The following is a 25,778-nucleotide window of genomic DNA, read 5'->3' as shown; positions in this document are numbered from 1 at the left end:
TTCTCTTTAGACAAAAAAAATGCATGTCCAATCTCGTATCCCATCCCTAACTAGATGTGCAATTTATTATATATTGTTTTGACTCATTTTGAGATTAAGGTTTTTTAAATCTTTTAGTATTTAAATTTAAGCTTTGAGGCTGAGTATTTAAATTTACCATGCCCAATTACTTGACTGCTAAAAGGTCCACTCAGTAATAAATTAGGTAAACATATGTTGTCCGACCATATCGAAGTAAAAAAAAAAACATATCATGTTAAAAGTTCCTTTAAAACGGTTATGTGCACTCTGTAAACATTTAAAGTGTATGAGACTAATAAAATGACATATCACGCGACCTATGCATTTTGTAATTTCTCAAAGTTTGCACCCCAAAGATTTGGCCATTTGAAAGCATTTTTAGATGTTAAAAATAATTTTATTTTGTTTCCTGTGGTATGTTTAAGTGGTATTCTAAAAATACCTATATGGTATGATCATTGTGCACATACCAAACTATTGGTTTGCTTCACTCAGTATATAAGTAAATGTTAACTGCTACTTTATTAAAATATGCGTGTTACAGTGGTTCCTCCATAGATAATCCTATAAAATACTATCGATCATCTAATATAGAGATCCAGAGCAGTGTACGATACATTTCGGACGGAAGTTATGTCTCTACTTCAGTTTACAAACCGGATTGTGCTCAGAGTGCTACGAGTACGTGGAAGATATGGCAAAGTAGGTAAATATCATATGAATTTAAATGTATATGAAATTGCTCCTTTTGTGATGTTCTAAATCCAACAACAATCGTGTTTTTGCACTTTTTATTAAATAATAAAACAGTTAGGTATTTTTGTAAGACCTATAAGAACTATTATACTTATATACAGAATCGTTATTTTTAAGTATATACAGTGATATATTTAGAGTTCTTGTCACTCGAAACTTCTAACTAAAGTTCATGGATAAATGGGTAGTCAAACGTAGGCTGATTAAAACTGTAAAACTATGGAATACGTAGGATATGACCTAAGTGAAATCTCAGCTATGACAAAAATAAGGTTTATTGCAATAAATAACGTAATTATCAAGTGAGAACTTACCAATTAGGTATTAAACTTTATGAGTATATACATAATATTAACATAAATAAATTGACATAAAAACCCCAAGTATAACAGGTAGAGCTTAAAATATCATTATTAAAAAAACTTCCACTTATAAATATAAACTTTAAATTTTGAAAACAATAAATGAAATAATAAAACGTAAAACAGGCTAATAGTATAACATATCTACTGAGATTTGATTTATATATTGTATAAATAACATGTAATTGTTAATATATCATTGATCTTGTTTAGTAGACGGATCACAGCTTGAGACGATCAGTGTTTAAATGTAGTTCTATTAATGTATGATGCCTTCAATGATAATAGTATGGTGATTTGAACAATATTTTTAATGTTAATAAGACAATGTAATGACATTATTTAGTGCTATTGATCCATATATACAAAGCACAGCGTCATTCGTTATAATATTGAAGTAGGGTTGATTCAATGTGAATTCTTATCTACACTAATATTATAAAGAGGAAAACTTGGTGTGTATGTTTGTTTGTAATGAGTAGGCTCAAAAAATACTTGACCGATTTTAAACATTCTTTCACCATTCGAAAGCTACATTATCACCGAGTAACATAGGCTATATTTTAATTTAGAAAAAAAATAGGGTTGCCTAAGATATTTGGGTTTTTCGGACACAAGGTGTAAAAAATCAACCAGAAAAGTTACTTATTTTGCCTACGCTACCAAAAGTATGATAGATAGAACCATAAAATGTTCTAATTATTTGTAGATCTTATAAATATCTACAAAAAAGTCCGCGACACACTATATCTATCTATGTCGAGTAAGGCACAGCAACCATTTTTTAATTTTAAAATCATAAATTTTTTGGACTACATTTAAACGCGTTTATTGTACTCCTGCTATTAATCCTTATCAAAATAAATTACTTCATCACTAAGTGCAGTTTATTTAGATAATATTTGGTCTTTGAATGATTAAAATTGGACGTTTGGTTTTGAAGTTATGGCGAAATTAAAATATTACGATTTCTGGTGCACGGCCCGCTGAGAAGTGGGCGTCACCAAGGCGTGGGTGCGCGTGCGTATGAATAAGGACCGGGGTCGGCTCCCTACGCGTGAAGTCGTGCGTGAAGTCTAATAATTTTCGTGTGTTTTTTTTTTTTAGATTTCGTTCTTAAAACTACACCTACGCAAAAATTCTTCTCAAAGCTAAACAACCGTTCTTTTCAGGGCTAACCCATAGTTATTTTCAGAGTTATCCAACAGTTCTTTTCAGGACTAACCAACAGTTTTTATCAGGGCTAAAGAACAGTTCTTTTCAGAGCTTGAACATTACACGCTAACAATGTCTTAAGCATTTGAAAATGCCTAAGAGAGCCAGGTCTCAACTTTCTAAACATAGTTCTCAAGCACGGTCTGCAAAAATACGTCGTATGAGAGAATCTTCACCTGAACGTTCACAACGCCTTGCTGAACAAAATCAGATAAACTCTCAGGTACGCGCACGAGAGTCGAGTGTCGAACGTTCGCAACGACTTGGAGCTCAGGCAGAGAGAAAGCAGTTGTCCACAAATAGAGTTCGCAATCGAATTTTACCTAACAGCAACAGACAGGCTTTCAGATATTATCCGCAGGTTGATTATGCACAAACCATCCAAATCGGACTCATGAATAAGATCTGCTCTAACTGCTCTGCCAAGAAATGGGCGGACGAACCTAATGGTATGTGCGTGCTTGAGGTAAAGTTTGTCTTCCTAACCTTCAGGAGCCGTCACAACCAATAAAAAACCTTTTAATCCATTATCTGGTCATTTTTTTACAAACATACGCAAATACAATAGTCTTTTTCAAATGACTTCGTTTGGTGCAAAATAAATCAGGGAAGGAAATTTTATGCCCACTTTTAAAATTGAAGGACAGGTGTATCATCTCATAGGTAGCCTTTTACCACCATCTGGCCAAACTCCACAGTTCTTGCAAATATATTTTATTTCGGATGCAGAACAGTTATCATCGTTGCGATCAAGCATCGCAACAACCTTAAAAATGGATTTAATTTACGAATTACAGACCGATTTGAATAGTCATAACGTGTATATACGAAGTTTTAAACAAACCTAAGAACTTAACTCCTAAGATAATTTAAAGTTAATTATTCATTCAGATCGCACTTCACAGACAGCACACAGAGGCAGATATAATGCTCCTACTGTAAACGAGGTAGCCGTTCTATTAGTCGATGAAGACAAAGGTCCCAGAGATATAGTCTTACACGGTAGAGACGGACAGCTCAAAAGAGTTTCTGAGCTACATCGGTCCTATGAGTTACTATAGTATCCTATAATGTTTGTGACAGGAGAAGACAGTTATTATTTGACTATCCCTCAGCAGGGTAATAAAACTGTTTCGTATATGCAATTTTATGCATTTAGATTAATGTTTAGAAGTAACTCCTTTATAAACCGTTACATTATTTCAGAGACTTTTTAGTCAATATTGTGTTGACATAATGGCGAAAATGATATCGGACAGATTAAATTATATTTTTTGGAATCAACAAAGACTGAGGGCTGATGACTACATCAAATATCGGTTAACACGTCATATTGCCATCGTCATTTACGGGTTCTCCGCGTTTCATGCACGAGAAAACGTAGGACGTGATGACGTACGTCCGAAATTACGGTAGACCTGACTTATTTGTCACTTTTACATAATAATTCCGAACGGCCTGAAATTAAAGCGGAGCTGCTACCAGTACAACGGTCTTTCGACCTTCATGACATAATTTCACGTGTATTTAATTTAAAGATGAAGAAATTCATCAAATTATTTTTCAAAGAACAGATATTCGGTGAAGTAAAATGTTATATGGCAAGTGTGGAGTGATAAAAGCGCGGTTTAACTCATTGTCATTTGCTGTTCTGGCTAGAAACTAAAATACAACCAGATGAGATCGACAGTATCATAGTTGCGGAGCTACCCGATCAAAATATTAATCTCGTACTACACAACATTATAACTAAAAATATGGTTCATGGACCCTGCGGAGGACATAATTTAGCTGCACCATGCATGAAGAACGACGTTTGCACAAAAAATACCCTCGCCGTTTCATGAACGATATCCAGACCGGAGAGGATGGGTATCCAGTTTATCGTAGGCGCAATACAGGAAATGGCGGTCGGAGCACTACGCTACAAATCAGGGGCAACATGGTGACGATAGATAATAGGTGGATTGTTCCATACTCCCCGCTACTATGTAAGACTTTTAACGCTCATATAAACGTGGAGTATTGCCACTCTATCCAAGCCATTAAATATATGTAAATATATAAATAAAGGTTCAGATCAGGCAACTTTTAGCCTTAGAAACCCACACGACGAGGTCGAAACTATTTAAATGGCAGGTACATAAGCACATTTGAAGCTGTTTGGCGCTTATTTGAATTTCCCATTCACGACCGGTATCCTACTGTAGTGCATTTGGCCGTTAATCTAGAGAACGGTCAAGGGGTGTATTTTACACCAGGTACAGCTCATCAAGTTGTCCAAAACCCACGCAATACCACATTACTGGCATTTTTTCCTCCCTGTAATGAAGATGAATTCGCGAAAACTCTTCTATATCTTGAAGGCCCGCAATTGTATACATGGGCAAATAATAAATTCACTAGAAGGAGGCGTGGAGAAGATGTAGTTGGACATACGGGAATAAAAAAATAATGCCGCTTTAGGTAAAGTCTACAGGATCCATCCATCCCAATCAGAGTGTTTTTATCTTAGGATTCTACTGCACCACGTATGCGGTCCGACATCATTCGCATACCTTAAAACTGTAAACAGTATTGTCAAAGAGACGTATCAAGCAGCTTGCCGTGACCGAGGTTTACTTGAAAACGATGACCACTGGGGTAATACTTTAAGCGAAGCTTCGTTATCATATTGTCCAAAAAAACTTAGGGAGTTGTTCTTAATCATACTTTTATTTTGTCAACCATCGGAACCATTGAAGTTATGGGATACTCTCAAAGATCAGTTCTGTGAAGATATTAGACATCGTATCAGACAACAAAATCAAGATAACACTTTACCCTTCATTGAAATAATTTATAATGAAGGATTAATTGAAATAGAAAACAAACTTCTAGAACTAAAAGACAAAAATTTAAGTGGTTTTTTTGGATTACCTTCTCCCGTTCGTACCCAGAAGTATACTATTGACACAATGGTACAACAGTATAGTAGAAATGATCTAACAGCGTTTGTTAGTGACAATGAGCCAAAATTAGTACTAGATCAAAGACATGTTTATGAGACTATTGTACACAGCGTGAAGAATAACATGGGGAGATTTGTTTTTGGACGCACCTGGAGACACCGGAAAGACTTTTCTCGCAAATTTGATACTTGCTAAGATACGGCAATCAGGGAAGATAGCGATTGCAGTTGCTTTGTCAGGCATTGCTGCAACTCTCTTGAACGAAGGAAAAACTGCTCACTCTACGTTTAAAATCAGGGAAGATAGCGATTGCAGTTGCTTTGTCAGGCATTGCTGCAACTCTCTTGAACGAAGGAAAAACTGCTCACTCTACGTTTAAAACTCCCACTATCCATATCTTTATATCAACGGTGTACGTGTTCTATTCGGAAAAAATGAGACTCTTGGAAAGTTGCTGCAAGACGCGTCGTTGGTAATATGGGATGAATGCACCATGAGTCATAGAGCTCATGTGGAGGCCGTGGACCGTACTTTAAAAGACATCCGAAGCTCTGCTAATGTCATGGGTGGTATCACTTTTGTATTTGCTGGAGATTTCCGACAAACGCTTCCAGTCGTCAACAGAGGTACGCGAACAGATATTGTGAAGGCATGTTCGCGTCTCACCTTTGGACATCTGTTCAACATTTGAATTTGCGCACCAATATGAGAGCTCACCTACATGGAAATACGCAATTTTCCACAAAAGCTGATAAAATTTAGAGAGGGGATTTTTCCATCCTTAAATTTGGGCACCGATTATGCGGTTACTTTTGATGAGTCTCTAGACCAAATATTCCATAATTTAGATAGTCTGATAGATGCTATATAACCTGGCATCGAAAACTTACATCAAAATGATTTTCGTTGGCTGTGTTGTAGAGCAATATTTTCTCCCAGGAATGAAACATTCAACGAAATAAACAATTTAATAATGCAGAAAGTACCGGGTGAAGTTAAGTGCTATAAATCCATAGACACCGTCACTAAATTTTTTTAATTCTCTGAACCCCGCTGGGCTACCACTTCATGAACTGTCTTTAAAAGTTTGCTTCTCAGAAATTTAAGCGCCCCCTAACAAGCGTAACGGCACGAGAGTTCTTAGAAAGGAGCTAAAAGATAATTTAATAGTAGCGAAGATTATCACCGGCCCTGCAGCTGTTGAATTAGCTCATATACCAAGAATACCCATGATCCCTACTGATTTGCCTATACCCTTTAAAAGGCTCCAATTTCCAGTAAAAATGTCTTTCGCACTAACGATAAACAAATCCCAGGGCCAAACATTTAAATTAGTTGGAATTGATTTACGAAAAGAATTTTTTACGCATGTACAAATTTACGTTGCCCTATCACGGGTCGGGGCTCCCGACCATCAGTACATTTTGTTACCTGAAAATAATTTAACGCCAAATGTTGTTTATAGAGAAGCTCTACAATAATCGATTTAGTTATCTATCCCAAAACAACGGGTTGCACTTCGAGGCTGCCGCAAAAGTGAAAACTTAGTATTAATTACAATTAAATATTTTCATCATTAACAACAGACAGTCTGTGCAGGCTGCGGATAATGACTGCGTCGTCGATGTTAGTGTCGGTGTCTGTGAATTGACCTGGGAATCATTTTGCTGACCGTGTCTTTCCAGGGTAAGCTTATTGCAGCTGTAACCGACATCCACGCGGGCGGAGCTGCGGGCGACCGCTATTTACAATAATATCATCGTATACTTTTAGCGATATCAGTAACTATACAGAATAAGTTTTGATGAATAAAAAAAACAAATTTTTCGTGTTTTGTTATGTTTATTTTCTGTCATCGTTTACAGCGCTCCATGCTTCTACTACTCATACACTACATCTTCACATACTTATAATGATGTATTCATTTTATTTTACATAATTAATTTTTAAAAAACATTTATGTGGCAAAACAACGTTTGCCGGTCCAATATGTATAATAACATGCTTTATACATAAGGAACCACTGATAATTTCAAGTCGTAAATAAACAAATTTTTGCGCTTATATTGCAAACGCTAGCTAAACTCTACGAGATGGATCAAAATAATGTTCTAAGTTAAAATGTAGGGACATAGCGGTTGCGGTGGTACCGGGTGGCCGAAATCACGGCACGGCGCGTGTACAATGAATTCAGCGATGACATGCATCTATCTTTCTGATATAAGAAGTTGTCAACAAAATAAAATCTTAATAAATCATAAAAGACGCTAACGTTATATATAAATTTATTAGGCCATCATTCGTGTACTGACGTGTAACGTAGGTTGAGCTAACGCCCTGTGAGACACTCCGCTATTAAAATTTGCTACATACCAACATCATTACTTTGTGACACACACACACACACACACACACACACACACACACACACACACACACACACACACACACACACACACACACACACACACACACATACTGTATATATACTTCGACTGTAAATTATTGATGTAATATTATCACGTTTTTACTGTTTATTTCAACCTACTGCCACCTATAGGGTTATAAATCTATGCTAGTTGCGGATAGTAAAGTAGACCCACTCTATTTCCCTTCCCCTTGCTACGCGTGTAAGAGTATAGTTAGGAGTTGTGAGTGAGCTGTTGGTTCTGTTGCTTCTGGTAGTTGGTCCACCTGTGGTTGCATAGGCAAGGTTCAACGGACAGCCGTAAGAAATTGATATTAGACCCTGCACACTTAATCGATTGCAATATCTCTACCATCTTGGTACGGAGCAGAGAACGAGAGATGTCCGAGCGCTTGGAGGATCACCCAGGACAGATTAGGCAGTTGCACACTGAAACTACCCCGACAAATGTAGGACGAGCCGTCTGCAGCTCTATACTAATATTCTTATGAGGATTTGCTTCAAAGGAGGAAAATTCCTCATATTGTCACGACGATCCTAGTTTTTTTTAACCTGGGTGGCAATGTTCAACGTAATCTAAGTAGACATATGTGCCGTCAGTTATCGTCATATCGGTTTCTAAAGGCATTTATTTTAAATTTTTTCCCGTAATCAATCTTAAAAGTAATGTATCCTGTAGACTGTTGGCTACTGTATGATTTGTTTATCATAGATAATAGTTCATCCTGTTCTGACTGTTTTTATTAAGTGGCTCAGTATTTGAGGCATGATTCGGTGCAATATCACCGCCTGCCCGTTACTTAAAGGATGGCATGGTGGTTTTCGTAATTTATTTGTTTTCAATAAATTTCATAAATGCTCAAGTTTTCCTTGGTATGTAATATTAATTCTCTTGGTACTCAATTGCTGTTATGAACACATTCTCGAGCTGTGGTTTCAGCCGGTTGGTCTGGCAATACTCTGAGTATTCCGAATGTTATGAAATGATCGATATTATACAATATGTATTTTGTATTCTATCTACACAAAGGTAAGGTGACTAAGCCACAGGCTAATCTATTCCTCACATCATGGAACTTTCTTAATGGTTTTATTTTACCTTCCATAGTTGGTTTCGTTACATCTATTCTTAATTTTAGCCAGTAGAATTTGTCTTGAAGTCTTAACATGGTATTGTTTATGATTCAGTCGTATTACTTTCTCCAAAATTTCTTTTGGTACTATAATGAATTTTTCATCCTGGTCCTTAAAGTGCACTACTAATTAGGCACTAGTTATAAAATAGCATTTGATATTGGTTCACTTTTTTTCGAGCTTCTTTAAATGCGACTAGATTTAATAATGATAATTTTTCACACTCTTTTTTCTATACCACTGTACATACACAATTAGCATTTCTGTTCTGCACACCTGGTTTGTGGTAAATTTTGTGAAGGAAAAATCATGTTTCCTTCACAATCCTTCCATCGTCACAAATAACCTTCAAACAAAGAAGTAAATTTTGTAATCATATTCAGCTAATTTTAAAGCCCCAATTGTTATTCTGATTGAACAATTCTTTATTGCTATTAGAAATTTGATTATACTGTAGTTTCTTTGAAAATAAAACGATATTCCATAAATATTAACATCAAAAGCTAACCAAATTGCAGCTAATAGTTATCTTTTGGTTATACTATAATAAATCTGCTCTATGCAGTTCAAATTTATAAATGAGTTTAGTATAGAATGTTCTCTACACAGTATATTTCCTGGCATTGAACTGCACTAGTTGCTACACATTGTGACATATATTCTCCCCTACAACTTAAATGTAACGAAAAGTCTGTGTAGATAAAACGGATTTCAGGGGTTAGGTTTTCTTTTTTCTTTAATCGGCTTCACATTATATTGTCCAAAGAAATTACAAGTTCTGTTTGGTTCATTTATTCATAGGTTAGGCTATCTCCGTTTATTTGGAACATTTATTCGTCTGTAACTGCAAAATCTCATTAATCATCTAAACAATTCTTTTTCATTCTTTTGAGAAAGCTTCTTTATAGATTCGATCTTTTTTGAACATGGATCTAGTCCATGATTTGTGATTAAACATTTCATAAGCTGTACACTGCAATTTACTTGTTCATTTTTCTCTAGCACATAAAATAAATTCTGTGCACGTTGTTCTATTGCACGACTCTTAATATGTCAACTACGTATGAGGAACAAGATTTTCTCTTCAGACCTTACAGAGTGATGTACTCTTAATGTCTTGTTGAAGTTTTGAAAAATTCTTTATTCTTGGTTGTCTGGATACATTTTAATTTGAAAAATCTTTCAATTCATTTTTAATGCTGTATAGAAATTACTTACTGAACGTGTTCCATACTGTAAATTGTGCTAAAAATTTTTGGTTCTGCTATGGCCTTTATGGTTTAATGGGTTTTTCTTCTTATAGAGCAAATTTTTCTTATGCAGAAATAAATCTTCCGGACTTGTATTAATTAATTTCGTACAATAAGTTATTACTTTGGATAGACTTCTGGCTAAATAAATTCCATTAACTTTAAAACATGCTGTTTCTGTAAAGGCAACTTTGTTCCTAACTTGTTATTTTTGAAAGTTTTTGATTTTCATGCTTCACATACGTATTCATAGAAAGATCGGAATCTACTTAAAATGTTACGGTCTGCTTGGTAACTAGCTCAAGGTGTGCCTGGATAGCCCTTCTTTCTATCATAGACATTTGTGTCAAATTATCAATTATTACGCATTCACTCTCCCAAAAGTTCCTTCAACTAGTACTAACTTGTTTTCGTGTTCAATTATGTATGGAAATTAAGATTTTTTTTCGCCTGTACAAGGCTACCTTGTGTAGATTCAGATTTACATCGTTAAAAGATTACCAGCGGCGTACCCGGTTGTTCCCCTGTACTTTTAAGGGTTCTGTGTTTCTTATGGCATAACCGTTCCCTGAGGTCTGACCTCTTTCACTGTTCCTTCATCGATCAATTAGATGACCTTGATACTTGCAGAAGGTGCAGTCAGGACTAGTGAAGTTTGCCTTTCATACACATTCTGATCCTCTGTGTCCATTTCTTCTACAATAATAACATTTATGTGCTGCCTCTCTGAGTTACGTGTCTTATTTTCCTACAAGTCTAACATTTTACATTTTATATCTTATTTTTCTTGGGATGAATGTAATAAATATAAATTCGAAATAACATACTTAATGTACTCAATACTCCATCTCACATTAACGTATCTATTTCACCTCAACATCTCTATGCTCTCTTAATTCTATGACTTAATTATTACAAGCTATTCTACGTTTATCCTTTAAAAAGTTATAGCTAATGTTTCTCCTTGCTATTTAATTTAATTTCTGAATGATAACAAAGGCTCAATAATCATCATCGTAAAAAGTTTACTTTGGTTGCCAGAGGCAACACAGTTGAAGATTGACATCTGCTTCACTCCGCTCCCAGTTTAAAGCATGTCACAATACCGGTTGCTTCGCCAACCAGACTGGTGACGTGTAGGGGAACGCGAAGATGACAACATATGGTGTCCCATGACTTCCTTTCTCGGTTTGGCATCATCACGTGTAGATTTCTTCATCCCATTCAATCCTATCCTTTTGCACACTTTCCTTAACATTTTCGATAAATCTAACTTCAAATACAGTTGCTGTACATTGTTTTATTAATTTAATTGTTCTCTTGCTCACTGGAATTTCGGCGTCAGGAAATTAAATGCCTATTACGGTAAGACTGTCACAAAGTTGTTCTATCCCACCGCTGCCTCCACATTGGTAACACATCCGAAAAGTTCAAAACAATAAAACTATATTTTACTGTTCGGTTTTGGTAAGGTAATAATATTCTGCAATTAACACACTTTTTATTGAAAATCATATTATATCCATAACTAATATAAATAAAAACACGTATTAATAGTGCTACAGAGAATCAAATGTTGCTTACACATCACTGTCAGCAGTCTTTTTTCTGCTCAAAAATACTTTATATTTAATAATGTTACTGTCTTTTGTGAAATATTTAGAGCTTAGTACAAGATGACTAACATGTTCATACGAGTAAAACCAATAAATCTTAATTTATGGATAATTTTTACGTGAGTTAAAATTAATAATCAATGTTACTTGAACCACAAGTATTTTATGTGTCATATGTATTATATATCTGGTACGACTCGTTACATTGGTTAAAAGGGAGGTTAAAATATTCAATATACATTGAAGTATAATAAGCGGCCATCATCACAATCGAATTATTGATATTTTTGATTAGCCTATCCAAACAACCGAATTTCATTATAGTTATTTAAAATTACAGTATAGTATCAGAACTGGCCAACAGAATTAAAACCCAATTCCTATACTATTAACAATAGTTATTCACACATGCGATTTGTATGCTACTTAATTTGAACTTATGTGACCAATTTTGAATGCAGATTAAAAATGTAAATTACAACAAATTTTTTGAAATCCAATTAGTTTAAAACTTGATTATCTAAACTGTTAACAATATAGTTATTCACACATAGAAACACAACCTTTTGATTTGAATGCTTCTTAGGTTATTTGAGGTTATGCGACCAATATACTCACTTCAATAAATTTGGAACATGAGTACAATAACTTCAACAAATAACTATAGTTTTTTATGCACTTCAAACATCTTCAATCACTATTAATGTATTATTACAATTAGCACTTAGCACAATAATTACACGATGTTACAAAACAACACCCAAATTTGATAGTAGCACAAAATGTCGGGACAACCTGGAATTAAAATAGAAAAACATTATGGCTGTGTTGTAATATTATAATGTTTACATAGAACAATTGGTGAAACTTCATATTTGCAATCTGCATTACACTACTGATCAAGTACTTTACAATAACAATTGTTTAAATTTTAAATGTAAACAAATATTTCTACCTCTTTGATGAACTTCAGCTGAAAGTATTAACAGCTGTTAAGTAACAGTTCACATTGTATTACGTGTCGTAGCGCAGTCAATGTAAAACACTCCAACATCAACAACAATTTATTATTAAAAAATTTATTAAATAAACTATTTAAATTGGACCGAATTGTGAATCTAAACCATTCTCGGATCCACCTGAAGACACACACAAAGTTTCATTAAAATCGGTCCACCCGTTTAGGAGGAGTTCAGCCAGCCCCATACACACGCACACAAGAAATATATATATATATATATATATATATATATATATATATATATATATATATATATAAAGATATATTTTATACGGGGTGTAGATTAAGTCCTGATACGCCTGGACCTGGATGTATTCTAAACTTATGGAGATATCAATGTATAATCTTATTATTTTAGTAATATGTATGGGAAAGTAACGCAAAAGAAAGTAAATAATAACCTGTAGAGACAATGCCAATGTCTTGCGCATGTCTTTATTAGGCATGCGAGATATCTTTCAGTAAGACTTTGAGGAATCCAGCTTATCCTTTTAATTAGTATCTAATTTTGTGCATAGTTTTGGGAATAGGTGTCTTTTTCGATTTACTATGTAAGGGGTTATTTGTCCATAACTATTTCTAAATACATCGTAGAGACGTTGTCTTCACGACATTGTGTTCATTTAAAATTGCATGTTACAAGAAACGGGTTGTAATTTGAAAATGTTAAGTTATCCCCCTCTATCCTTTTTTAAAAAAAAGGAGGGAGATTTTTTTCTTTCAATAAATCCACAAAACAATTTTAGGAAGTATAATGAAGGTTGTTAATTGTATCTCATTCCATTTGGAATATAATTCAGGCATTTCATAATTTAATTCACACACTTTATATTTACTAAATAATAAAACACGACGAAAATGTGCATACGAATTGGACTGTATCAGTACATTTGGAATGTAATATGAATCTTTAAATCAATTGTTTGCAATTATTATTGTGTCATTGTGTTTATGTTGCGATATTAGTTTGTTATGTAAGAAACTTTAATCAGTGTTCTGTAAAGTGAGTATTTACTTTGAATTATTAAGTATTCGGTGGAGGTATTACTAAAAACTGCCTAGTAATTGAGTGTACAGTTCTATTACTTAGTCGTTTAAGTTTAGGGATTAGGTCTAAGTTTTAGATCTTTCAGTCACTAAATCATGTCTTTTATTATTTTTAATACCAATGTCTTTTTTATGCTTTTTACTACTTTCTAAATGTACTAATATAGTCTTATATACATGTTTTTGCCATACTTTAACATTTATTTTGTTAATGTTACCATTTTATTTATTTGTTCATTTTTAACAATCCAAACTATATTCTGTAAATATAAAATATATGTATTATAACTTTTTAATACTTAATGAATTGAAACTTTTTACTAAATTAAAAATTTACAATCTTTTCACGCTAAAATTTGATATTCTATGTTTTTAAAATGTGCCTATTTTGTGTGTGTAAAGATTTTAAAATAAAATGACAAAATATTGCGTTATTTATTGTTAATAACCTAGTATATGTATACATAAGAAATTATCATATTGTAACAACCAGTATTTGTGAAAGTCCTTTTACTCTGCGTAAAATCTGTCTGCCACCGAACATCTCTACTCTGCCAGTCGGAGAGTAATACAAGGGTCGTTCAATAAATATTTCTAAACTCGAAGGAATGGCGATCATATTATCGGAAATAAATTCTTTCCATTAAGTAGAAGTTCTAACTAGCCAGCTGTATAATTTTAAACTGTGTCCATCACATAGTTTAATTGTTGTCTATTGAGTAAACAACCTTAGTTTATCTATAAATATGGTTGAAATTCCGTTTCGAGTAATAATTAAACACTTGTATTGAAAGGGTTTAAGCAAATAAAATTCAAATCTGAGTTTAAAATATGTCATGGCACATCTGCTCATGTGTTTGAAACTCTTTTAAATTGGATAAACGAGTTTCAACTTGAAGGTACATCAAGAAAAGATGAATACAGATCCTGATGTACTGTTGAAATTATAAACAAATTCACGATACGATTTTAATCGACGAATTGAAGTGCGTGATATAGTTGAGTCCACAGGCTAATCGCAAGATAGTGGTTTTAATTTTGAAAAAGAATTTAATATAAAAAATCTCGGTAATATTTGAGCGGAGTTTACTCACAGTGAAGAATAAACACAGTTATGTGGTGGATTCTAAATCTGATTTGGCAATTTTCGGTTGATGTATAACTATTGATGGAACATGGATATATCATTAAAACTGTTTGCTTAAACAAAAGAAAATTCAAAGCAACGGATTTTTAAAGTAAACGGGCTCCGAAGAAGGCGAAGATGGCCGAGTTGTTCACTGAGATTATGACCACTGTCTTTTAGATCCTCGCGGAATGGCCAGAGTTATGTAATTAAATTTCCAATAATTACAAAATAAACCGTATTTACCAGGCTTGGCCCCAGTGACTGTTTCTTATTTCTAGACTTGAAGAAATATTTTGGCGGACAATAGCTTTACTTTAACGATGAAATAATCGTTTAAAATATCTAATTTTTCCTGTTTTTCTTGTAATGAAGATGGTAAAAAATGCAAAATTTTTATCAAAGCTTCCAACAATAATAATAATAACAATAACTGGTTTGAAGCAACAAAATTTTACAATTACATACAAACGTCACGTAACATTTTACGAAGAAATGCACTCAGTCACCCATGCAGAGACAATTTCTCTCACCTAACATGCCATACATCAGAACCAGAGGATTGATCGTGTTAGTTTTGACCCTACCCCAGCGGCATATTACAAACTCATTAACTGAGTAGAACACCCTCAACAGGAAAAGGTGCCTTATACGAGCTTTCAATTGTTTGGGGTCATTTACTTGTTTCAAGTCTTCAGGGAGTATATTGATAAGCTTGACACCAATCTCGGACGGCACACGTTTGATTATTGCAGTTCTTTGTTGTACGCGGAAGTTGTCCTTGCCTATAGTCGAGTATTGGTGAACGTTCATTCCTTGGACCAAGTTACACTTGAATCAGCAGTACACCGCCACCACAAGGATATAGAGACAGAGCTAGGTCACTAATCCAAGCTCCCTGAAGGCATCTTTACAAGAATCTCTAATTTTTAATTTCGAAAATATTCGTTTAGTTTCTTTTTAACTTCAAACTATTACTTAATAAGGACACGAAATTAAGAAAAAGCTGATGAGGACCAAATGAAATGTAGAATCAAATTGTTACGCGCAGCATGATGAATAATTTCAGAAACCAGTGTAAATAGTAATACTATTACATTTTTACATAAATTTCTTAATAGTTGGAATCTAAACATTACGCAATCCAAATATAAATGCTCCTTATTCGCGGTAAATGACAACAAAAAATACTTTAATTTAGTATAATATTCATAATACAAGTTTCAAAAAATTTAATTAAATATGTATGACACTACACATAGTTAAATTAGTTACAAAAAGATTATGATCATGTTTTTATAGTTCATTTCTATGTCATTATGACGAGAATAAACGACAGGGAAATTCCAACCAAAACATGAAGCCATTTGTTCTTCCATTTAAGACGATGCTGTCCTGGTGTAATAGAAACCATGTGAATGGAATTTGTAGATTAATTTTCGTTATAAATAATTGAAAAAATGTTGAGCTCTAAGGAAATTTACTGTAAGTTTTAGTTGAAACTATAAGTATAATTTTGGTAACATTTAAATAATAATAAAAAATATGTTCTTCAATATTTTCTGAGTAAGCTCTTTTATCATTAATTATATGCCTATACACATCATAACTATCATTATAGTGCATCTCTTTGATAAAAAATAATTTTTACACAGTGCTACGTATACTGGTACGGAAATGCTATTGTTTTCCGTGCGACTCTTCTTGCTAAGGAACCACCATATTGCACAACACGGGAAGCAAAGACAATATTTTCGTTATGCCTTGGGTCCGTATACTAATAATAATTACTAATGAGATTTTTTAAATACTTTTATTTATGATAAGCCCCCGTAGATCCTGTACTAAAGTGGTCCTCAATAAATAGTACACTGGAATATTGTTACAGTAGGTTATTAGTTACTTCTCTTTTCCCCATTAAACATAAATGTACTTAAAATATTACTATTAAGGAGGCAGCCCTGTATGTTAAATACATTATTGCGTTGGTCTTGTTTTTGTTTTATAAAAGTCATAGACTGTATCCTGAAGATAACTCTTTGTACTAACTTTGTATCAAATACACATAAAAGATAGGTTCTAAGAATTAGTCTACTCATCAAAAAGTTAGTCATGTTCTACATAAAATACTAATATACGTTGAAAATTATAATTGTTGTTAGTTCAACGAGGTTTTGAAAATGTAATGTTTTAAATGTCGTTTTATTATATTGCAGCCGGAAAAAAGGACTGTCGACCTAGATACAATCTACACTCAGACAATACTCCACCGATGAATGAATACACGGCCATTACATCTTTACAATACAAACCATTTAAATTGGAATTTCACAGATATAAGATTATGCTTGAAGTAAGAAATGCTCAAGTTGGAAAATCTTCAATAAACTTTTCATATGTAAGTTAGGAAATAGTTTACACAATCATTTAATTGTTAGTAACATTTATATTAGTTTAATAGTGGAATAACATATACGTCATTTCCTAGTGATTGGGTACTAGCGATATTTTTATTTTATTTTTAATATGAATCGTATTATTTATTGAAAATATTCCAAAAGTCCGATACAATTTGCCGCAAGAGAGAGTTGCCATGGATCGCCCAACGCACAATGACATAAATTTCATGTGTCGTCACAGTCTACTAAAAAACTCAGTAAAGAAACCTTAACCCGTGCCACGGAATTGAGTTGGTATCTAATTAAATGGTGATCGAAATCACCCCGTAAACCCGAGCTAGACGGTTTTATCATCACAGGCACAGGGAAAGTTGACAAATTTTCTCTCAAACTACTGATAATGTTTCCAATACCTCGAGCTGAGAACCGCGAACTGCACTCAGAGAAGTGGGTTTCCACTCTCAATTATTAAAAGATATGGATGGTAACTCCAAAAGTGCCGTCCGCTTATCCACACATACAGCTCGCTTCGTCGTTAAAACAATTACTTACGATCGTATTAAGCCCAAAACGAGATTGCAAAACCCCAAACGCAGCCGTAAGCTTACCGAACGACTCGACTGCTAACGTTCACCTACAGCCACGACTAAAACTAGTATCATAGGATTGCAATTTAAGACTCGTTGAAAGTCGAAACCTAAAACCATAGGGCCGGGATAAACGAAGGTTCACATGTAACTGAATAGCACACAAAATGAGAAGACAAATTAATCATCACTAATAGAAAAATATAGCAAAACTATCACATTAAAATTATCTCTTCAATTTAAAAGAAACAAAAACTAAAACAAATCTTGGTAGAACAATATAGATTCCAAAATAACTCTTATTAGCTTTCACTCTCTCATTCTTACTTGAGCAATGAATAAAATTTCAACAAACCTAAAATATAAATAAACTAATGGTAATCACCTAAAACAATTTTTGAGGTTAAAACAAATTGAATAGGTTAGTCAGTGAGATTTTAATTTATAAATCCATTTACCACTGTTGGCGTTACGAGTTAGGTGGCATCTGGTAGTTCCGTCTGTAACTTTATCTGCGGTACTATGTAACTATGTGGCTCTATGTTGAATAGCGTGGTAAGCTATAACAGCCTAAACGAAGCTTAAAACAAAATTTACCCAAAGAGACCTAAACCGTTAGATGGGGACGTCCAGTCTCGTGGCTGCAGGCATATGCATTCGTGATTATGAAAATAAAACAGGAACACTTCTTACAAACGTTAGCCACAAACTGGAGGCAAACAATTAAACAAAACAAACCACCAAAAGAATCAGTAGCAATCGTTTAACTTGACAATACCCATTCGGAATGAAGTTCTATCCAGCTTCTGTACTCGCCGTCACCGATTCTTCCTCTGCCGATAACTAAATTCGCACGTTCGGACCCCCGAAAGGATTAACCGAGTGTAATGGCACCTTAAATAAGTTTTTCTTCAATGCACCCGTGGGCACTGACGACATGGTGTTACTTTGGGGAACTACGTCATTTGTCAGCACCCGTCGGTGAAGTTCTTGACTCCTGGCCCAAGGACGTGAAGCCTGTCGCCTACCGGTTTTACCTTTTCGTGTTTCTCTGCCTGGTCTAGTGTATCGACCAATCGTCCTCCTCGAATCGTTACGAGCCAGCGCCCCACTTCTCTCGGGAATTTTGTCTTGTTCCAACAAGGAATTGTGGTATCTTTTGTGGCCAGAGTTTTACCCTCTTTTGTGCACGGATGCGTCTCCGTGAAGAGTGCTCCTGTTTCCTTTCTCGTTCACTCGTTGCCCCTCCGTGCGATGGGATTGTGCGACCGATGCAGGTTACGTTTTCACGAAATAGATACTGAAAAAACATCTCCATTCTGTCCTAACAATGTCCTCAGGTCTACCCTCGGTTCGTACTCAGGATGGTGTAAAGACCCTGCTAGGATGTTCGGGTAATGATTCCACAATCGTCATTGCAGCGCTGTGGGTTACCACGGTTGACGGTACTGTGGTCCCAAATGTAGTCGAACTGCTGCTAAAAGATATTTATCGAGAACTTGCTTAGAGGTAGTACAGTTTGTTTAGAACAATAACTACGTTCACAAGCTCCTCTCGGCCAGTCAGGTCATTAGTGACCTTAGGACCTTGTGATCAATGACGACGACATACGCCCCTATTTACGGACTCAAAGAAAGAGAAGTCTATACTTTCAAAAAGCCCCTCTCGACACGTCAGTGATAAAAAATTAGATTCGCCATGGGTACTTCGATTGATTTTCATGTCCACTTATCAAGGTGTTCCGTAATATATGGTGAATTTACTTGAGAATCTTTTTCCATAAGCTGTGAACTTTCTCCAATATTTCATCTGTAGGTAGTGTTACTTTTCTGATCGAAGGACCACAAATATATTAGCAAGGTTGTCATCCCATACAGAGTATGGCAGGGGTATTTACTGCAAATTGGAATTCTCCAAGTTGCGAGTCCCAGCTTCTGTGGTTATTCTTTAAAAACTGCGATATCAAGGCCTTAATGACACTTTTCACTCTTTCGACGGATTAGATTGCAGAATTTAGTGGAAAAGACGTTTTTTATACTTCCTTATTAAATTTGTTTAAAAAGCGCTTTCGCCTTTTAAATAAATTTAAAAAGTCGACACAGGACCACTATGTGTTTTGTACAGGAAACTTAAAAAAAAAACAAAGATTATGCACACAACATATTTCGTTTAATAACCAATGCCGTAAGTAAAATATATTTCCTAATTATTTTCAAATCAGAATTAACTCTAAATCTCGTACCTCAAAACCTGCCTTATATAAGGCTAAGAAAGTATGGCTAACAGAAGATATCAAACATTGGTATCAATTAAGAGACAATGTTAGTACATATCATAAAATTATTCATGAACCACTCATTTTGAGATTACATCCCATTGAATTAGATATATTTCAAGCAGAAACTTTTTATATTGTCAGTGATACGATTCATAATGTTTTTACTAAACAAGTATCAAAGATTGTAAGGCTTTGTAATGTCAATAAAATAATATGTCCTTTTTCTGATTCCGAATTACCTTCCTCCGATAATAACCAGACAAATAATAATCAGTTTGTTCTTAATATTTCTAACAAATAGATTTTAAAATTGGAGTATTAAACCCAAAATTTGGTTACGGTATGTCGATGATGTCTTTTGTGTATGAGAAAATAAAATTATCATCCAAGACGAATTTTTAAAGCACATCAATTCAATTAGACCATCGATAAAATTTACTATTGAAAATGTGGTAACCCTTTTTATCCCAGCGTCCGATTTTTCGGACGTGTTGTAAGATCGTGTTCGATCCCAACGTCCGATTTTCCGGACGTTCACAAAAATGTTTTTTTTAATACAATATAATCGGTTGAATACTTCTTATGTTATATTAAACCATTTGTAATGAACACCTTTACAAAGTTATAGTATGTAAAGGAACTTTTAGTTCAATTTGGCAACGATGTTTTCGTTCAAACTAGAAGTCTGTGGCTGCTCGGTGCCATGTGCTGTCTGCTCTCATTGTCGTCAGTCGTGAGTGTATCGTCTGTTTGTTATGAGCTGTAGTTAACCTTATTGTTTGGAAGTTTATTGGTTACGTTATTTACAATGAGTGTATGATTCTTTGTAGTTATTTACAATGAAACGGGCAAATTCACCTCTTAGTGACAATACGATTAGTCGAGTGATAAATGAAGAAGAAAAATTTTCTAGTGATGAGAGTTTCTTGAATAATTTTGGCAGTAAAGTTGACAGTAGTTCCTCTGAAGTGGATGACACGGATAATGATCCCACATATGATCCAGATCAACCAGGACCATCATCAAACATTCTTCCAATTGTAAGTAGGCCTAGGATTTTATCGGAAAGTGAATCTGAGAGTAGTATTGATGGTGAAAATGTAAGGAGTAGGCTTACTACTATACATCAGCAACCTAGACAACCTTCTAGGCCTAGGCCTAGACATACTAATGGTAATTCAACTGATGATTCCAGTGGAGAAAATAATTAAGGATGGATTGATGTTACTGCAGAAAAATGATCCAGGTTATAGTCATTCATTTTCATTTTTAGAATTGCCCGGCTTGAAACATTGTCCTCCCATGAATACACCATCAATTGCTTACTTTAGGCTGTTTTTCACAGTTAAATTGATGGAAATGTTTGTAAAATATACAAATATGTACGCTGAAGAAGTTGTCAGAAAGTACAATTCTAATTTGGGACCGAATAATAGTTTGAGAACATGGGTCAAAGTTACAACTGCAGAAATTCAGGCTTTTATTTGTATCCTAATAAATATGGGTCTAAATCACAAACCTACCTATGCAAGTTACTGGTGGAAATCTAACAGTCAGAATTGTAGTTGGTTCGGGAGAATGATGAGTAGGAATAGATTTCAAGAAATTTTGGCATATTTCCATATGGTTGATACACGGAACCTTCCTAAACCTAAGGAGCCAAATTATGACCCTTGTGCCCGTGTGCAACCCCTAATAGATCATATGAATAGGATATCTAAGCACCATTATAGTCCCAATATGTGCCTTTCTATTGATGAAAGTATTATACCGACTAAATGCCAAAACCCCTTGATGCAGTATCTCCCTAAAAAGCACCATACATTTGGAATCAAGTTGTGGGTACTGTGTGATGCAGTAACCCACTACTGTGTGCATTTTTTTGTCTATAAAGGAGCAAAAAATACCGATAGACAACATGTAAGGGAAACAGGCCTGGCCTACAATGTAGTTATGAAACTTCTTGATGTAGCTGGATGTTTATACAAAGGTTTTCATATATTTGTTGATAATTTTTTTACTTCTGTTAGATTGGCCAAAGCTTTGTACACTAAGTGTACCCATTTGACTGGAACAATTAGAATGAACAGGAAGGGTGTGCCTCAAGAAATAAAAACAAATTACACAATTGGGGAAAGAACATACAAAAGGAAAAATTCAATGCTGTTACTTGGTTTTAGACAAAGGAAAACACAAAAAAAACCTGTAATGTTGTTATCAACTGTGTATAAAGCTGGAGAACAACAAACATAAAAAAAACGAGGAAATAAAATATACATTACTACTAAACCTAAAATAATAAGAGAGTACAATAACTTTATGGGCGGTGTGGATGGCCATGACCAAATGTTACACCAATACATGGGTGATCGCAGGTCGGCCAAATTTTGGAAAAAATTAACTTTCAATTTGTTATCCAGGATGATTTTGAATTCATATATTTTGTATAAACAAAATACCACCAATCCTATGACTAGACTAAAATTTTTAGTGACTCTAGTTGACAGTTTATCTGCTGAATGGTTTGATGTCAAAGAACAGAGACACCCGATTCCAGACACCGATGTCAGTGATGATGAAAATCAAGGTGGAGGCGATGCTGGAATACTACCCCGTTTTTTTGAAAAACTTCCTAATAAAAAGGAAAGAAATTGCCGTGTTTGCAGTGCAGCCAGCACCAGACTGGGTGGCAAGAGGAAGAAATCGAGCTACATTTGTAAAAAATGTAAAAAAGGACTACACACAAAGTGTTTTCCACTGCACAAGTGTTAGTGAACACACCAGAAAAACATTTTTTGTAACAATAAGATCATCATCGTAAAAGCAATTGATGAAAGCTAAAATATAACTATTCATGTTCTTTTGTTATAATTTGTAACTTAGCAAGTGACAATACTTAATTTTATCTGTACATACATTTTTCATGTGTTTTTCGTAATGTTAACTACATGTGCATTATTTAGTTGTAAACCTGAGTAGTATACTTTGGCCGTTGCTGGGACAACGCACCCGAGACCGGTTCTGGGACAAACCGTGTGAGACCGAATCTGGGACAGAAAATTGTTAGAGAGCGACTAAGAGTGTGAGTACGGGTGGTCAGAACCGCGCCGCGCGAATCACCACGCATGTCATCGCTGTCCCGCCACCGACACCACGCGTTGTTACTGTAAGTGTACAAGCAATCGGCACGCGCCCTCGTCAGCACCGCGCCGCGCGACTGCTGAACCGTCACCGCCAAGCAATTGGCACGCGCCTCGTCATCACACCGCGCCGAGCGACTGCTGAACCGTCACCACCACCGCGCCGTGTGAGACACTGCGTGTTGTTTCTATAAGTATACAAACAATCGGTACGCGCCTCGTCACTGTCCAGTCACCGCCGCGCCGCGAGACACCGCACCTTACTCATCCCACTCACCCACCTTCTTCCTACTCCTCTTCCTTTGAGAGTCAAATGTATTAATAATGCTCTCATCCCTCCTTCCACTCATCCCACCCTCTTCCTACTCCTCTTCCTATTCTCATCCATCCATACCTCATCCTTTTCCATCGTCAATCACCCATACAATAAGAGAGTAGCCAGCTCTATAATAATGGCGTTTTCTCCTGCTAGCAAGCAAACAGCATTTCTCAATGCTACGGATGGTCTTCGAAGATCATCAGTCAAGAAATGTCCGAATTGTGGAGAAGAGGTTTACTGCATCTAACCTATCCCGCCACCAAAAAAACAAAGAAGTGTATCCATACCTCATCCTTTTCCATCGTCAATCGCCCATACAGTAAGAGAGTAGCCAGCTCTGTAATAATGGCGTTTTCTCCTGCTAGCAACCAAACAGCATTTCTCAATGCTACGGATGGTCTTCGAAGATCATCAATGAAGAAATGTCCGAATTTGTGGAGCAGAGGTTACTGCATCTAACCTATCCCGCCACAAAAAAAACAAAGAAGTGTATGTCAGCGTCAAATCCACCAGCTTACGCTTCTTCCAACGGATTCAATGAAAAACCTCCTTCGATGAAACAAGTATGTTCAAGGTGTGGTGCTGAAGTCAGGAACTTCTCCATGTCCCGCCATAAAAAAAACAAAGAAATGCATGTCTACGTTAGACAGACAAACTCCGGATTTTGATATGTCTATGTTGGAAAACTACGCTGATGCTGTGAGTGACAATCAATTCCAGAAACGCGATTGCTGATTTTGATATGTCTATGTTGCCAGAGTCCTAATTCAAATCTCAGACCTGAAGAACAAGACGTGATTGCTGATTTTTGATATGTCTATGTTGCCAGAGTCCTATTCAAATCTCAGACCTGAAGAACAAGACGCGATTGCTGATTTTGATTTGTCTATGATAGACACTCCAGATTTCTATTCCAAATTAGAGCTATAATTGGTCCATCTAAAGCTGACGCTCCAAAGTTTGAACCACCAGTAAAAAGGATACACCCCGATTCATCGAAAATTATATCAATACTTGGTCCACCACCATTTGAAGTTCCGGATGAGTCCGACTATTCACTGCATATACCATATAGTCCTGTATACAATTCACCACTACATATCCCAGAGAGTCCAACATACAACGTGCTTAGTCCGACCGATGTACGTGCTCAAATAAAACCCCAGAAGAAACCATGTCCAAAATGCAGTAAGGAAATAACGGTTTCCAACATGGCTCGGCACCAAAAATCTCAGAAATGTGCCAAAAACCAGCATGGTAATGACATATAACGAACGTCTGAAAAAGATGGAAATCAAACCAGCTTCCTAAAAGTAAAATGTGTTGGATTTGTGAAACACCAATAGAGTCATCCAACTGGAACCGTCACAAACAATCGAAACGCCATATCCGCTTGTCAGCACTTCATGAAGGTCCTCGATACAGGAGTGAAATATTACCCATTACGAGACTGACACCAAGACTGCCGGCACCCACTCCAGACATCAACATGCTGGTAAAGAAATACCCAAAACGACCAAGGGAAGTCAAACAAGTACCGAAGGTCAAATACAAACGATATAGCTCTTGAAGCGATGATCCGAAAACCGACTAGACCACAAAAGATTCCTACAGGTGTGAAAAAGATTATTAGTGAGACACCGACTAGTACAATTAATAGTGAGAATTCGATTAGCCCTACCATGGAAGAGAGACCAGCTTCTGTCTGAAACAGAATCACCTTCAACACCTCATCTGGTTCCGGTACGTACTCCAGAGGAGTCACAGACAATACTTGATGAAATATCAGAAGTCCAGTCGGCATTCACGGGAAGATTGAAAACGTATGTGATTATGAACAAACGTGGGATCAAAGATCCAAAAATGTTTCTTGAGATATGCAAACCACTCGTTGTTGAAAAACTTCAGGAAGGTGTAAAAGAAAAGAATCTTAAGGTAAACCATGGTTTATCATGCTGAATTCAAGAAAATAATAATAAACGATGTGGAGGTGACTCAAGTCATGAACTTTAAAACGAAAAATGAAATTCTTTACTCGACAACGTCTCTGTCTGACTATTATAACTCAGCAAAACTTTAAGATGTTGGTTGAGATGGAGGAGTTTGAGGCAAAAACGGTTCTCAATGG

General features: G+C 35.4%; 1 protein-coding gene across 7 annotated transcripts in view; it reads left to right on the top strand.

Moving 5' to 3' along the window:
* Positions 1-25,778, top strand: part of LOC124360348 (polycystic kidney disease and receptor for egg jelly-related protein-like) — a 202,855-nt gene that overhangs the window by 30,982 nt on the left and 146,095 nt on the right. For 6 of the 7 annotated variants that reach the window (XR_006922237.1, XR_006922234.1, XR_006922235.1 and 3 more), the window contains exons 4-5: positions 566-723; positions 17,144-17,325. Coding sequence is in view for 4 of the 7 variants with exons in the window: in XM_046813902.1 (XP_046669858.1) it covers positions 566-723; positions 17,144-17,325 (340 nt within the window). In the remaining 3 variants the exon portion in view is untranslated. Of the gene's footprint in view, positions 1-565; positions 728-17,143; positions 17,326-25,778 lie in introns of all 7 variants that reach the window. The other variant, XM_046813900.1, reaches the window with a different exon arrangement.

This window comes from Homalodisca vitripennis, chromosome 4, assembly GCF_021130785.1.
Source record: "Homalodisca vitripennis isolate AUS2020 chromosome 4, UT_GWSS_2.1, whole genome shotgun sequence".
NCBI classification, from domain to species: Eukaryota; Metazoa; Arthropoda; class Insecta; order Hemiptera; family Cicadellidae; genus Homalodisca; species Homalodisca vitripennis.
The sequence above is the reverse complement of the archived record's forward strand: the minus strand, read 5'-3'. Positions and strand labels throughout refer to the sequence as shown.